Source organism: Hyaena hyaena, unplaced genomic scaffold (genome assembly GCF_003009895.1).
Source record: "Hyaena hyaena isolate Hyena2069 unplaced genomic scaffold, ASM300989v1 scaffold_507, whole genome shotgun sequence".
Lineage (NCBI taxonomy): Eukaryota > Metazoa > Chordata > Mammalia > Carnivora > Hyaenidae > Hyaena > Hyaena hyaena.
The window spans coordinates 833,834-847,825 of record NW_024081140.1 but is presented as its reverse complement, the minus strand read 5'-3'; the positions used below and the strand labels follow the sequence as shown (position 1 = coordinate 847,825).

Here is a 13,992-nt window from a genome sequence, read left to right as displayed (position 1 = left end):
TTCTGTGTTGACAGCCAACTCAGAGCCTGGAGCCTGTTTCCAAGTCTGTGTCTCCCTCTCTCTGACCCTCCCCTACTCACGCTGTCTCTCTCTCTCTCTCAGAAATAAAATAAAAACATTAGAAAAAAAATTAAAAGAAAAAAAAGAAATGCTTCAGTCTTTAGCATCTATGAGTGATTCTTATTCCCTAGAATCTAGAGTTTCTACCCATTTCTATTCTTAGCTCTACATATTGTTTTTCCAGCTACTGCCCTTTCCCAGTGAGCTGAGACCAAAAGGGACAGAATTATTGTCTTAAAATAAACTTGTTGGATATCATTAGTTTCTAGAAAACATTCCAGCTTCTACTTTATGGCCCACTGCATTTTCATGATGCTATTTGTCATTAAATAGGATGCAAAAAACATGTTTCTGAGAAGGAGTTATGAGGTATATACACTATTACTAGAAAAAGTGAATACTTAACAGAGAATGCAAAGGTAATGATAAAGATGGGGACTCACGTACCAATGATCGATTTGTCCAAATTGTCCCATTTTGCATAGTTGTCTCCAAGCCAGTGTCCTCCCCACTGTCCACCAGTAGGATATGTTGAGCGAGAAATAACAATTCCTCTTTTGCCAGTTGTCTTTTGCAATGCACTGACATTGATGGAGAAGAATCTATGAGTTCCTACATGAGGTACTTTTCAGACATTTCTACTTATGAGCACTTCATTAAAAAGATGTGTTTTTTTTATGGTGTCTTTGTTATCTCTTATTACACTAGTTCTTTATAAGTCTTCTTTCATTTATACTATAAAATTCTCATAGACATAAAGGACATTTTTCTTCCCTTTCAACATTTATCAGACTGACAGGCCTAAGTGGCCTTTATTTGTTCAATGAATACAAGTTAGGTCAACTATTGAAGTTATCAAATCAAGTAACTAATGATATCTTTAGGGCTTTTCTAATAGATTCATTTTATTCTACTTAAATATGTTCCCTTGAATAGGCTCTAACTATTGAATGCTCCAACCCTTCTCAATTATAGCATGTCAATAATTAATCTCCACATTACTCAACAGAGAATCTTTGCCATAGTACTCCCTGTTTTAGAAGGGAGATTGGAGAGAGTGAAATTTTGGGTGTTGAATATAAAAGTAGTTTTATTTCAAGCATAGATCTATCCAAAGTCAGATCTCAAGAGAATGAATTTTACAAATTATATCATATTTCTTTTTGTTTTCTCCTCTCTTCAGTCTTGGAACAATGACCTTAATGATTTACTATTCATTTTAAAACATATTCTAGTGCTAAAAATAATACAATAATTCATTATTTTTATATTATCTGCATTTCTCTCCCTCTCTCTCTGTGATACTATATGAGCAAAAGTAGAAAAAAATATTCCACTATTTGTTTTTATTTGAAAGAGAGTGTATGTGTAAGCAAGGAAGAGGGGCAGAGGGAGAGAGATGGAGATCTGAGGCAGACTCCATGTCCAGCCTGGAGCCTGGTGAGGAGCTCAATCCCACAACCTTGGGATCATGACCTGAGCCAAAATCAAGAGTCTGATGCTCAGCCAACTGAGTCACCTGGGTGCCCTGAAAAAATTTCCACTATTAATTGGAAGTAAAATATTTATTTTTATATTATTTGAAATCAACTGCATATGTATAGAACTATTTTAGGGAAAGAGATACTTCAAAAACCTAATTAGGCAGACTTTACAATCATTTTCTTATTACAGCATGGATCACAGTGTTTGTACTGATTTCTTCATATATAAAGTTTCTTCAGTGAGACCTTGAAATTCTTGAAGTTAAAGATAATGTCTTAATCTTCTTTGTACTTTTTACACCTAATACAGTTTTGGCTTATAACAGTAACTCAAGAAGTTTTTGAATTAATGAATTTCTCAAATCAAAATTACAGAAAACTAAAAGTGTTTTCAATAGATATAATATGGTAAATTGAACTGTCTGTTAGTAATAAACACCATATTGTATTTGCTAACTTAAAATTTCCTACTTGTATATATGTCTATGTTTAAAAAGATCAATAAAGAAATCATTTTCAGTGCTTAAGTTTTTATAATAAATATAAAAGATCTATTATATTTAGGTACATAAATATATGTAACACACATTACATATATTTGCTGACATTTAATAAGAAATGACTGATTACTGGGGCACCAGGGTGATTCAGTCACTTAAGCAACTGACTCCTGATTTAGGCTCAGGTCATGATCTCATGAAGCATGAATTTAAGCCCTGTGTCAGGCTCTGTGCTGTCAATGTGGAGACTGCTTGAGTAGAGATTCTCTCTGTCCCTTTCTCTCTATGCCCCACCCCATTGGCTCTCTCTCTCTTTCTCTGTCTCTCAAAATAGATAAACTTAAAAAAATGGTTATTTATATCAAGAATAAAAGAACAGATGATCAATCTAAAAATATATGTGAAATATATAGTCTAATTAATTTTTAAACAGAATTGATTTTATTTACTGATAAAAAATTATATGGGATAGAGTTGTCTCAAATTTTAACATTCAAGAAATATATACTCTTAAAGAATTTCTTTTTTTCTGCTATATGTCTTACTTTTGCAAAAATTCTTTACTGAGGCTTTAAATCAATAACTGAATGTATGCCTAATTAGATATCTGACTGAGAAGAATTCTGCATTAGCTATTTTTATAATAATTTTCTCTTAAGGAAAATTTAATTTCTTATATTAGAAGAATCTCCTCTGTAACCTTTCACAGAATAGAGAACAAAACTTTGGGAAATCACTTGCTGTCACTGAAAATACAATTTAAAATCCCATCACTAGAAATATTTTCCAAATATTTTTGACAGGTTCTAACTTTACAAATGGTTTGGTCGTAATGAGTTTAGCTCAATTTTAAGAAAAACTTTTCACCTGTAGGACAGTTTGTCCTCTGTTACCGCTTGATTTTGAAAAATTTAGCTAATACAAACGATTATAATGTTGTGTTATGGAAGTATTTTTATTGTGTGTTTTTAGTCACCACATGAATACTGTATAGAAGAGGACGTAAAAACTTCTAAATATATCAATTATTGAGAAAAACAGCCTTCTTTAAAAAATTAGTTTTAGAAAACTATTCATATATATTACAAAAGTGGATAATGTAAAAGGGGAATATTGAATTGAAACTTTTAAATATATTTTAAATCTTCAATATTGATATATTTATTTTCATCACGGTTACTAAAGATAATAATTTGAAATTAATTCAATTTGCCTTTGTTTTTACTTACTGATGAAATCAATTGAAAACTATGCTTCAGAAACTTATGTCTCTGATTAGGTGGCATTAAATTATTTTAGAATATTGACTAGTATTGCTTAGAGTAAATAAAGTTATTACAGGAGTATTTTTCTCCTCATTTATTTAAACAAACTCTTTGAAAACTAAAGATATTTTATTGAATTACTTTTTGGCAAACAAATCATTCAGTATTACATGTTAAAATTCATTAGAAATAGTAACATACCCACTTCACATCTCAAATAGGCTTAGCATTAGATGAGAAAATATAATTTCAGTTTTAGTTTTAGAGTGGAATAACAAGTTCTTGTAAGCTAAAATATTTCCATTGTTTTTGAGTGTATAATAAAAACTTAAATTTGAAATTTCCATTATTAAGAAGATAACATGAACGGCTAAACCATGCAAATAGGTTTATGGATTCAGATCTCAAATGTTTTTAAGTTTATTTATTTACTTTGAGAGGGAGAGAGCTTGCATGAGTGGGCAAGGGGCAGAGAGAGAGGGAGAGAGAGAGAATCCCAAGCAGGCTCCACACTGTCAGTGAGCTGTGGGGCTTGAACCATGAGATTTGAGACAATGACGTGAACTGAAATTAAGAGCTGAAACGACTGAGCTACCCAGGTGCCCCAGATCTCATTTTTTAATAAGCATTAATACCAGCTAGATCAATGTTCAACTCAGCCATATTAATCAGGAATTAATGATAAGAGACATATGTTCAGTGTCTGTTCAGATGACTAACAGCTAATTAATAAGAAGTTACAGTTATAAACAGGAAAATGTCCAAATTAGTGGAAGTGTGACTATATTGTTTGTTTTTATCTACGAAACTGATTTTTGTTAAAATATTTGCAAGAGGTCACTTTCGATAGTACATAATTCTCCCACTCAAAAAAGCACCTATATTTTTCAAGTTAGATACATTAAAAATAGAAAGAAATAGAATGTGATTTTTTAATTTGCCATCTAGCTCAGTCTATAGAAATACCTAAGAAAATAACTTGTATTTATTGATTATTTTATTCCATTCTAAATTATGATTACAAAAATCTGGGGCATTTACTTAAAAATTGTTATCTTTAACACCACCTGAATTTCTAAAAGGAGACAAAGATTTTGATTTTTCTACATTCTCTCTAGTGAAAAATATATAGTAATCTCTAATTTCACTTCAGGTATTATTGAAGTTGAAAATATGGAATATATAGTTATATAATCCTTGAATATTTCTTTGAAAGTCGAGCACACACTTTGAGGCAGTTTTTAATGTGTATTTATTTATACATTTGAAGCATAGGCTTTGTTTCAGTGCAACACTGAATTTTAAATAATAAGAGAAGTTGATCTATTGAAGACTGAAAGTTTTTGTATGGCATTTACATATGAAACTTTTGATTTGCAACTGGTATCCAAAGTCCGACCTCTAAAATTGTTTGCAATTTCTCAAGCTGATTATTTTTCTCCTGTTTCTGAATCACCTCATTGTATTCTTTCCTTGGTTTGCTTGTTTGTGACATGTTTAGTGGAGAGCACAGTAGCAAGAACTAGTTGAATGTCAAATGTGTAGCATTTTTTAAAGAAAAAAAAATGAATAAAAAAGGGGACAATAAAATGCTATAGTCTGAGTAACTTAAAGAAACAAAATGTCTTTAATTATTTAATTCTTCTCCAATTGTAAATAAAAAGTCTTTACTTTCCATTCTTTGCTTAAATGTAAATGTAATTTATTAATAGCATCCTTTTACATTTGTCAAGGTCTAAAAATTTTACTATATTTAGTTCTAAAATTTTTGAACAAGAGTTCAATAATTTTTTCTAATATAACTGAAAAAATTAAATATTAAGAAAGTATCTAAAACATATGTAAAGTGTAAACTGAGCTATTCAACTCATTTAAAATTTATTAATCTGCTTAATTTAAATAACAAATAAAACTTTTACTGAAAACTTTATGAACAGGAGCAAAAATTAACACTAATGAAATGTATTATGTCTTTAAAACATAAAATGTTCTTTGGAAGGTTGTACTGATCACTTCATTATAATATTTGTTATTTAAGAGTAAAATGGGGGCACCTGGGTGGCTCAGTCAGTTAAGCGTCAGACCAGCCCAGGTCATGATCTCATGGTTTGTGGGTTCGGCCCCACATTGGGCTCTGTGCTAACAGCTAGCTCAGAGCCTGGAGCCTGTTTCGGATTCTGTGTCTCCCTCTCTCTGCCCCTCCCCTGCTCATGCTTTGTCTATCACTCAAAACTAAATAAATATTATTTTAAAAATTCAGATCTTAGGCTATAGTACAGATCAATTAATCAATATATTTATTAAAAATCTCCAGGTGATTATACTGTGTAAATAAGAGCCAGTGACCTAGAGCTGCACTGTGTAATATGGTGCACATCAGCACATGGGACTAATTTAAATTTAAATTTATTAAAATTAAAATTTTAAAGTCCATTTCTGAGTCACAGAAGTCATATTGTTCAATAGCCTCATATGACTAGTAGATATCATATTGGACAGCCCAGAATTATAAAACATTTCTATCATTGCAAAAAGTGTTATTGGACAGTGGTAATAGAGACTTGATCTTCAAAGGATGGCTTGTGTTCCATTATCACCGGCCTCACATAAAAGTTTAAATCAAGTTCACTTATACACATTCTAATTGGGTAATATTGCACTTAAACAAAAGATTTACCCTAATTTTAATTAGGCCTTAATTAATGACATCAAACTATACATTATTTACTAATTTATACATTCACAACTGTTTATTGCATACCTATTCTATGTTAAGCACAGCCACTAAGAGCTAGGAAAGAACAAAATAACATTGTTCAGGATTCCTTTTGGAATGGGATGAAAGTTTAAATCAGTGATAAATGAAACAGATGAAGAGAGAGAGAGAGAGAGAGTTAATAATTCTAAGTGCCATAAAGGACCAAGTAAGTTACAGAGAATATTGGGTAAGAAAATACTACCAGAAAAGGCCAGCAGGGAAGAACTCTGAAAGTAGGTCACATTAATCTAAAAGATAATAAAGAGTCAAAAAAAGATAATTATGAACATTGCTTACTCATAAGTAGGTTTCATTTGTGACCATCCATATAGATTGTGGACATCATAATGCAAAACAGATGACCCATCACTAAGAATCTGTTCAGTTTCCATACACATAGTTCTGAAATGTAACCCGAATGTTCTTTTTGTGATTTCTGGGGAGAATCAATGGAAGCATATTAATATATTATAAATTACCCTATAATTGAATGTCGAAATCATAATTGTAAATTCTTTTGGCAAAAACATTAACCATTGTTTTAAAATAATATTGATTTTTTAATCATTTGTACACTTTGTCTCTGCTAATTAAAAGTGAAAAATAATCTGCAATAGTAACTGACTGCCCTTACAACTGAACTAAAAAAATGTGAAAAATTTTACTGTATTCAGCAATAAAAATGTTATGAATTAACATTAATTAATAAAACCCTGAAAAATAAGCATACTCCTAAATGTCTACTGTATTTTATGCACTCAGGTGAGACATACTGATTAATTAGATTTTGATAAAAAATCTATTCGTTTACATAAAGCCCTGGGGTTAAGAACCAGGCAATGCTATAACATTATTATTTGATACTCTTTTTCTTTTAGCTAATGATGCATTTATTTCAGAGTTTTGCCATCACTTTAGATATCAACAGTACATGGAGTATGAGGATGAATACTGAGCAACTGGACCCTTCTCTCCTGGGTCAAGGACAACCAAAGAAGTGCTGTTAGTATTGTTTCATTTTTTTCTAATAAAGAAAAATTTAAAAATAAATATTTAAAAAAGTTTTCTTTTAATCTTAAGAAATATTGACAATTTTCAAATCTCGGAAGTTTCTTAGGAAAATCAAAGTAACAATTTCAAATGTGTGCAGGAATGTGTACATATAAATAAAACATGTTTCTTGATTTTTCTTTTCCAAATAGTGTTCAATAGAATTAGGAATGGGTTGAGGTGTGGTTCAATGTGTAGATGAGTAGTGAGAATTAAGAATGTGAATCCAGTTCCCTACATCATAAAGCATATAAACCTGATTAATAAATAGCAATAACATCAAAGGTGTAGCAACTAAAGTGTACCTGGGAAATATGGTGGATAATTTAACTCTTTATTTCTGCATTGATTAGTAACTGATCCATGTACAAAACTTGATGGTTCATTCATATCCTAAAAAATAGAGAAAAGTAAAAGAAAAGTAAAATAGAGAATATATTCACAAAGGAACTAATTCAGGTCGCAAATAAATTAAAGCAGCATATTTGAGTAATGGCACATTTACTCTTCTAAAGCAAAACCATAAGACACCTCAATAAAAGAGTTAATTTAACTTAGTGTTTCTTTTTTAGATTTCATAACTCCTTTTTAAAAACATAAAATGTCCTACTTTTCTCTGTAGATATAACACGCATAAAAAGTGAATTGTTTTTAGACAGAAAATTAAATTATAGTAGTGTATATTCTTCCATGTTCTCTCCTCTCCTGCCTCAGTTCCTTGTACCAATTGGTTTTGAAAAACAAAAAACAAAAAACAATGGTTTGTGTTTTTTTAAACCACATAATATTGTTTACACATACTGAAAACATACTTACTCAACTTATCTATCATCTGTCTATCTATCATCTATCTATCATCTATCTATCTATCTATCTATCTATCTATCTATCTATCTATCTTTATCTATCATCTATGTTTCAGGTATGGATGAATTTAGTGACTCATCTCTTACAATATGACACCCAGGGCTCATCACAATCAGTGCCGTTCCTATAATCCATAACCTATTTCACCTATCCCCCTGCCAACCTCCTTTCCAACAATTCTCAGTGTGTTCTCATAGTTAAGAGTATGTTTTATTGTTTTCTTCTCTCTCAATCTTTTCCTCCTTATGTTCAATAAGATGGAGTTTTATGTACAATGAGAGAAGTGTTCTGCATTTTATTTTTGTTCTAGTCTTTACTATTTTCCTTCTGCTGGCTTTGGGATTCATTTCTTGTTCTTCTTCTAGTTCCTTTAAGTTTAAGGTTATGCTGTTTCTATGATTTTTCTTGTTTCTTGAGGTAGGTGTTTGTTGCTAAATACTTTTCTCTTATGACCATTTTGGCTGCATCCCAAAGGTTCTGGACTGTCTTGTTTTCATTCGTTTCCATGCTTTTTTAAAAAAATTTCTTATTTAATTTCCTGGTTGACCTATTCATTTTCTAATGGAATGTTCTTTATCCTCCATGTACTTGTGGTCTTTCCAAATTTTTTCTTGTGGTTGACTTCAAGTTTCTTAGTGTTGTGTTCTGAAATTATGCACGGTACAATCTTTATCTTTTTTTTTTTTTCTTGTTGAGGCCTGATTTTTGAGTTACTATGTTGCTCTATTCTGGAGAATTTTCCATGTACACTCAAAGAGAATGTGTATTTTGCTGCTTTAGGATGATACGTTCTTAATGTATCTGTTAAGGCCATCTGGTCCAGTGTGTCATTCAAAGCTATTGCTTCTTTGTTGATTTTCTGCTTAGATGATCTGCCCATTGCTGTAAGTGGGGTGTTAAAGTCCCTAATATCACTGTATTGTTATCAATGAATTTCTTCATGTTTGCTATTAATTGATTTATATATTAGTGTGTTCAAGATGGGGGCATAAATATTTAAAATTGTTACATCTTCTTGGTGAATAGACCCCTTTAATATGATATAGTGCCCTTCATCTCTTGTTACAGTCTTTGTTTTAAAATCTAGTTTGTCTCATATAAGTACGATTACTCTGCCTTTTTTTGACATCCATTAGTATGGTAAATGGTTCTCCATCTATTCACTTTCAATCTTCAGGCATTTTTAGGTCTAAAATGAGTCTCTTGCAGGCAGCATATAGATGAATCTTGGTTTTCTATCCATTCTGATAACCTCCCCCCATGTCATTTGATTGGAGCGTTTATTCCATTTAGATTCAAAGTGATTATTCATAGATATGAATTTAGTGCCACTGCATTACCTGTAAAGTTGTTGTTTCTGGAGATTTTCTCTGTTCCTTTTTAGTCTTTGTTGCGTTTGGTCTTTCTTTCCCATGCAGTCTCCTTTAATATTTCTTGCAATGCTTGTTTAGTGGTCATCAACTCTGGGAAATGTTTAGTTTCTGTTTCTTCTGGGAAACATTCTCTTTCTTTCTATTCTGAATGATAGCCTTACTAGAGAGAGTATTCTTGACTGCATATTTTTTCATTCTGTATAGTAAATACATCATGCCACTCTCTTCTGGCCTGCCAATTTTCTGTGGAGATACTTTCTAACTTTATTTGTCTTCCCTTTAAGTTACGGACTTTTTTGTCTTGCTGCTTTTAGTATTTTTTTTTCTTATCTCTGTATTTTGCAAATTTAAGTACAATGTTTTTTGAAGTTGGCCAGCTTTTGTTGATTTTGATGGGAGTTCTCTCTGCCTCCTCAATTTAGAAGACTGTCCAGGGCACTTGGGTGGCTCAGTTGGTTAAGCATTCAGCTTCAGCTCAGGTCATGATCTCGAAGTTTGTGAGTTTGAGCCTTGCGTCGAGCTCTGTGCTGAGAGCTCAGAGCCTAGAACCTATTTCAGATTCTGTGTCTTCCTGTCACTCTGCCCCTCCCCTGCTCATGTTCTGTCTCTCTCTGTCTCTCAATAGTAAATGTTAAAAAAAAATTAAAAGTCTTTTTCTTTCCCCAGATCAACTATAATTTCTCAAATAAATGTGCCCCCTTTTCTCTCTGCTTTTTGAGATTCCTGTAATACAAATGTTATTACATTTCATGGAGTCACTCAGATCCCTAAATTTACATTTATAATCCAACATTTTTCGTTTCCTCTTTTGTTCAGCTTATTTTCCATAATTCTATCATTCATATCACTTATTCATTCCTCTGTTTTTTTCTTCCTTGTAGTCATTATATACTGTTGATTTTGATTCTTGTTTATTTCATTTTTCATTTCAGCCTGATTTATTTTAAACTCTTTTATTTCTGTGGTAAGGGTATCCCTAATGTCTTCCATGCTTTCTCAAGCCCTGCTTATGATTGTTGCTTTAAATTCTGGGTCAGGCATATGACTTATAATTGTTTTGATTAAATCCCTGGTGTGTCCTTTTCTTGTTCTTTCTTTTGGGATGGATCCTTCATCTTGGCATTTTGTATAAATCTCTGTCTTCTTCTGTGTAGGACAGCCTGTAATATTTCCTGCTCCTGAGAGTAATGGCTTTTTAAAGAAGAAATTATTTAAGGTCCAGGTCCTGGCACTTCATGAAGTGTCTCCAGTGTGTGCTGCATTCACTCTGCTGATGTGTTATGGCTGCTCAATCCCTCAGGCCAATCCTCTGCAGAGTTCTTCTTGCCTGCAGTGGGGAGTGTTTGAACCTTGCCTAGAGTATGGTGAGTTTTACCTAGGTATGCTCTGATCTGCTTGTTAGAAGAAACCTTATGCTATTTCCACTAGAACTGAAGCTTTGCAGAACTCAATGGTTAGGAAATATGATGCGTGTGGGTGTTTGTGTTGGTCTTATTGAGAAGGAGCCTGCTGCACTGGTTCTTAGGTGCTGTCAGCACAGAGCCTTGTCTGGGGCTTGAACTCACAAACTGTGAGAAAATGACATGAGCTGAAATCAAGAGTCAGAAACTTAACCAACTGAGCCACCCAGGCTGAGTGGGCTAAGTTTTACAAAGAATACTTTGCTGATGTTATTAGAATCTAGTAAGAATTCTGTAGAATCATTACACAATAAATTAAAACAATAACAACTTAAAACATATATTGCTTAAAGTTTACTTACAATCCACAAGCCATCAAACTTCATCTGGTTATTGTAGAAATCCGTAATTTCCCTTGCCCACCACTCTGCTGTGGAATTCCTGAAAAAATCTGGAAAAGCTACATGAGCTCTGGAAGCCTGTAAAAACAAAATTCATACCTACATGTAGAAATTCAAAAGAGAGACAATGAATGTCTAAGTCCAATATTTAACTGTCAGATTCACAAGTTGTGCACAAATGATAATGAAGGCAACCTGATGCCAACTCTAATTTCATTAATATATATTATTTCCCTCTAACCACCCCAACAACAATAAAGAGTAAAAAGAGAGAAAGAGAGAAAGACAGACAGAGAAACAGAGAGAGAGAGATATACGGAGAGAAAAGGCAACAGCATTGGAGTCCTTATGGATCGTCAAAAAAAAAGTTCACAACACACAAATATATTTTCAGTGCTTTTTATAATTTTAGGAATTTTTTTTTTGTGTAGAGCCATATACTAAGATGTACTTTTTTGGAAGATGATAGGTAAGAAAAATGCCTTCATACAGCCCATTTATCTGGTAAACTTTTGTTTATCCAGCTTTCTACCCTTCTGGGACCAATAACATGTCACATTACTATCTCAACTGTTTTTCTTTCTCACATCTAATCTTTCCCACCTAAACAGAGAAAAAGTGATTTACTGCTTTCCCTATCAAGGAAATCTCCTACTTGTTAGCCTACCCATATAAATTCCAAGGTCAAAGTATGTGTGCTAGCTGAGAATTGAACAACAGGTAAACCAATTGCCTGAAAAACATAGCATCACCTGCATGCTTTCCTGTCACACTTTAATACTATGTAGTAACTGCCAGGATAGTTTTCATGAATAGGGTATGGGATGGCATTGTGCACTGAGATAATGCAAAGGGTAGGGAATATAGGGATTTATAAAACACATACATCATAGATACTTTTAGGACTGAAGGGAACTTCATTATATCATTTTGCTCAGTAATACCTTTAATCATAAGGAAAGAAGGCTCAGTGGGTTTATAGTCAACAAATATTTTCTATGCTAAGTCCCTAGAATATAATGAAAAATAAATAAGAAAAGTAACATCATGTTTTGTTTAAGATCTATTGTGCTCTTTCCACAATTTATTCATTTTTCTGTTTGCTTTATTCTTTTAGATGGCTGCTTTCATTCCTTTAATACAAATCATTAGTTATGACTGGAAATGTCATCAGTTATATGTGATCCAAGATTCTCTATCTATACCTTTTGTGTTAGATTATTCCTGTGATTATACATGAACCTTTGTAAACTGAAGGGACATTCCCCCTCCAAATCTATATATAGAAGCCATGTCTTCCTCTCCACTGTAGCTGTTATTACCCAAGAGTAATGGGTAGACCTGCAATTGAGACATTGACTTTTTTCCTCAAGAACATTGTTTAGTAATTCTTTTGCTCAATTCTAGAAATAATTTGGTAAGTTTTAGAGTAAGAATCTCCTCTAATTTTTTACACATGAACTTGTAGGACTTAATGATTATAATTTAACCTACCTAAAATATTGACTGCTAACTCTTAGTTTCAGTGATTTTTTTCCTATTGTCTTGATATTGTTTACTTCATTTATTTCTGGCTGAACTTTTATTATTTCCTTTCTTCTGCTAGTTTTGGGCTTAATGTGTTCTCTTCATAGTTTATTGAGGTATAAAGTTAGGATATTTGTTTGATAACTTCTTTTATGATGTTGTTGCTTATCATTATAAACATCTCTCTTAGTACTACTTTTGTTGCATCCCATAAGTTTTGGTGTGTTGTATATTCATTTTTGTTTGTCTCAACATATTTTCTAATTTCCCTTTTAATTTCTTCTTTGTGCACTTGCTATTCAAAAGTGTGTTGTTTGATTTGCACATATTTGTGAATTTTCCAATTTTCCTTTTGATTTTGATTTTAGTTTCTTTTCACTGGCCAAAAAACATACTTGGTATGACTTCAACAGTTTTACATTTGTTAAGATTTGTGTTGCAACTTATTGGATAGCTATTGGATGCTTTGTTACTCCTGGGTAGAATGTTCCATAAATATCTGTTAAGTCCATATGGTCTCTATATAGTGTTGTTTAAGCTCACTGTTTCTTTGTTGATTTTCTGTCTGCTTGTTCTATCCATTATTGAAGGAGAAATATTAATACTTCTACATTGTTCTACTATGTATTTTTCCTTCAGTTCTGTCAATATTTGTTTTATATAGTCAAGTGCTCTGATGTTGGGTGCATATAAATTTATAATTGTCATACCTTCTTGATGAACTGTACCTATTATCATTAATAATGTCTTTTTGGTATCCTGTGACAGTTTTTGACTTAAAGTCTATTTTTTCTGATATAATTATTGCTCTCTTTTGGTTGCCATTTATATAGAATATGTTTTCATATCCCTTCACTTTCCATCTATGTGTGTCCTTAAATATAAATTTATTTTTTTGTAGACAGCACATACAAAATTGACAAACTGTTACCTAGACTAAAAAAAAAAAAAGAGAAAAGTCAAGTAAGTAAAATAAGATATAAAAGATGAAACATTACAACTGATGCTATAGAAATAAAAAGGAGTATAAGACTATTATGAATAATTACCGACCAATAAAGAGGATAACATAGAAAAAATATTTAATTCCTAGAATCCTACAACCTACTAAAGTTGAATCATGATGCAGCAAAATTTGAAAAGACCAATTACTTGTAAGGAGATTGAATTAGTAATCAAAAACCTCCTACAAAAGGAGTCCAGGACCAAAACACTACACTAGAGAAGTGGACCAAACATTTAAGTAAGAATTAATGCCAATCCTTCCAAATTTATCCCCAGAAAACTGAAGTGGAGAAAATACTTCC

General features: G+C 32.1%; 1 protein-coding gene across 1 annotated transcript in view; it reads right to left on the bottom strand.

The window, feature by feature from the left end:
- SI (sucrase-isomaltase) overlaps nt 1-13,992 on the bottom strand; it is a 91,982-nt gene that overhangs the window by 17,669 nt on the left and 60,321 nt on the right. Inside the window, exons 35-38 of the mRNA XM_039255023.1 lie at nt 11,120-11,236; nt 7,423-7,510; nt 6,365-6,503; nt 508-641 (exon numbers count right to left, since the gene is read on the bottom strand). Coding sequence (XP_039110954.1) covers nt 508-641; nt 6,365-6,503; nt 7,423-7,510; nt 11,120-11,236 — 478 coding nt within the window. The remainder of the gene's footprint in view (nt 1-507; nt 642-6,364; nt 6,504-7,422; nt 7,511-11,119; nt 11,237-13,992) is intronic.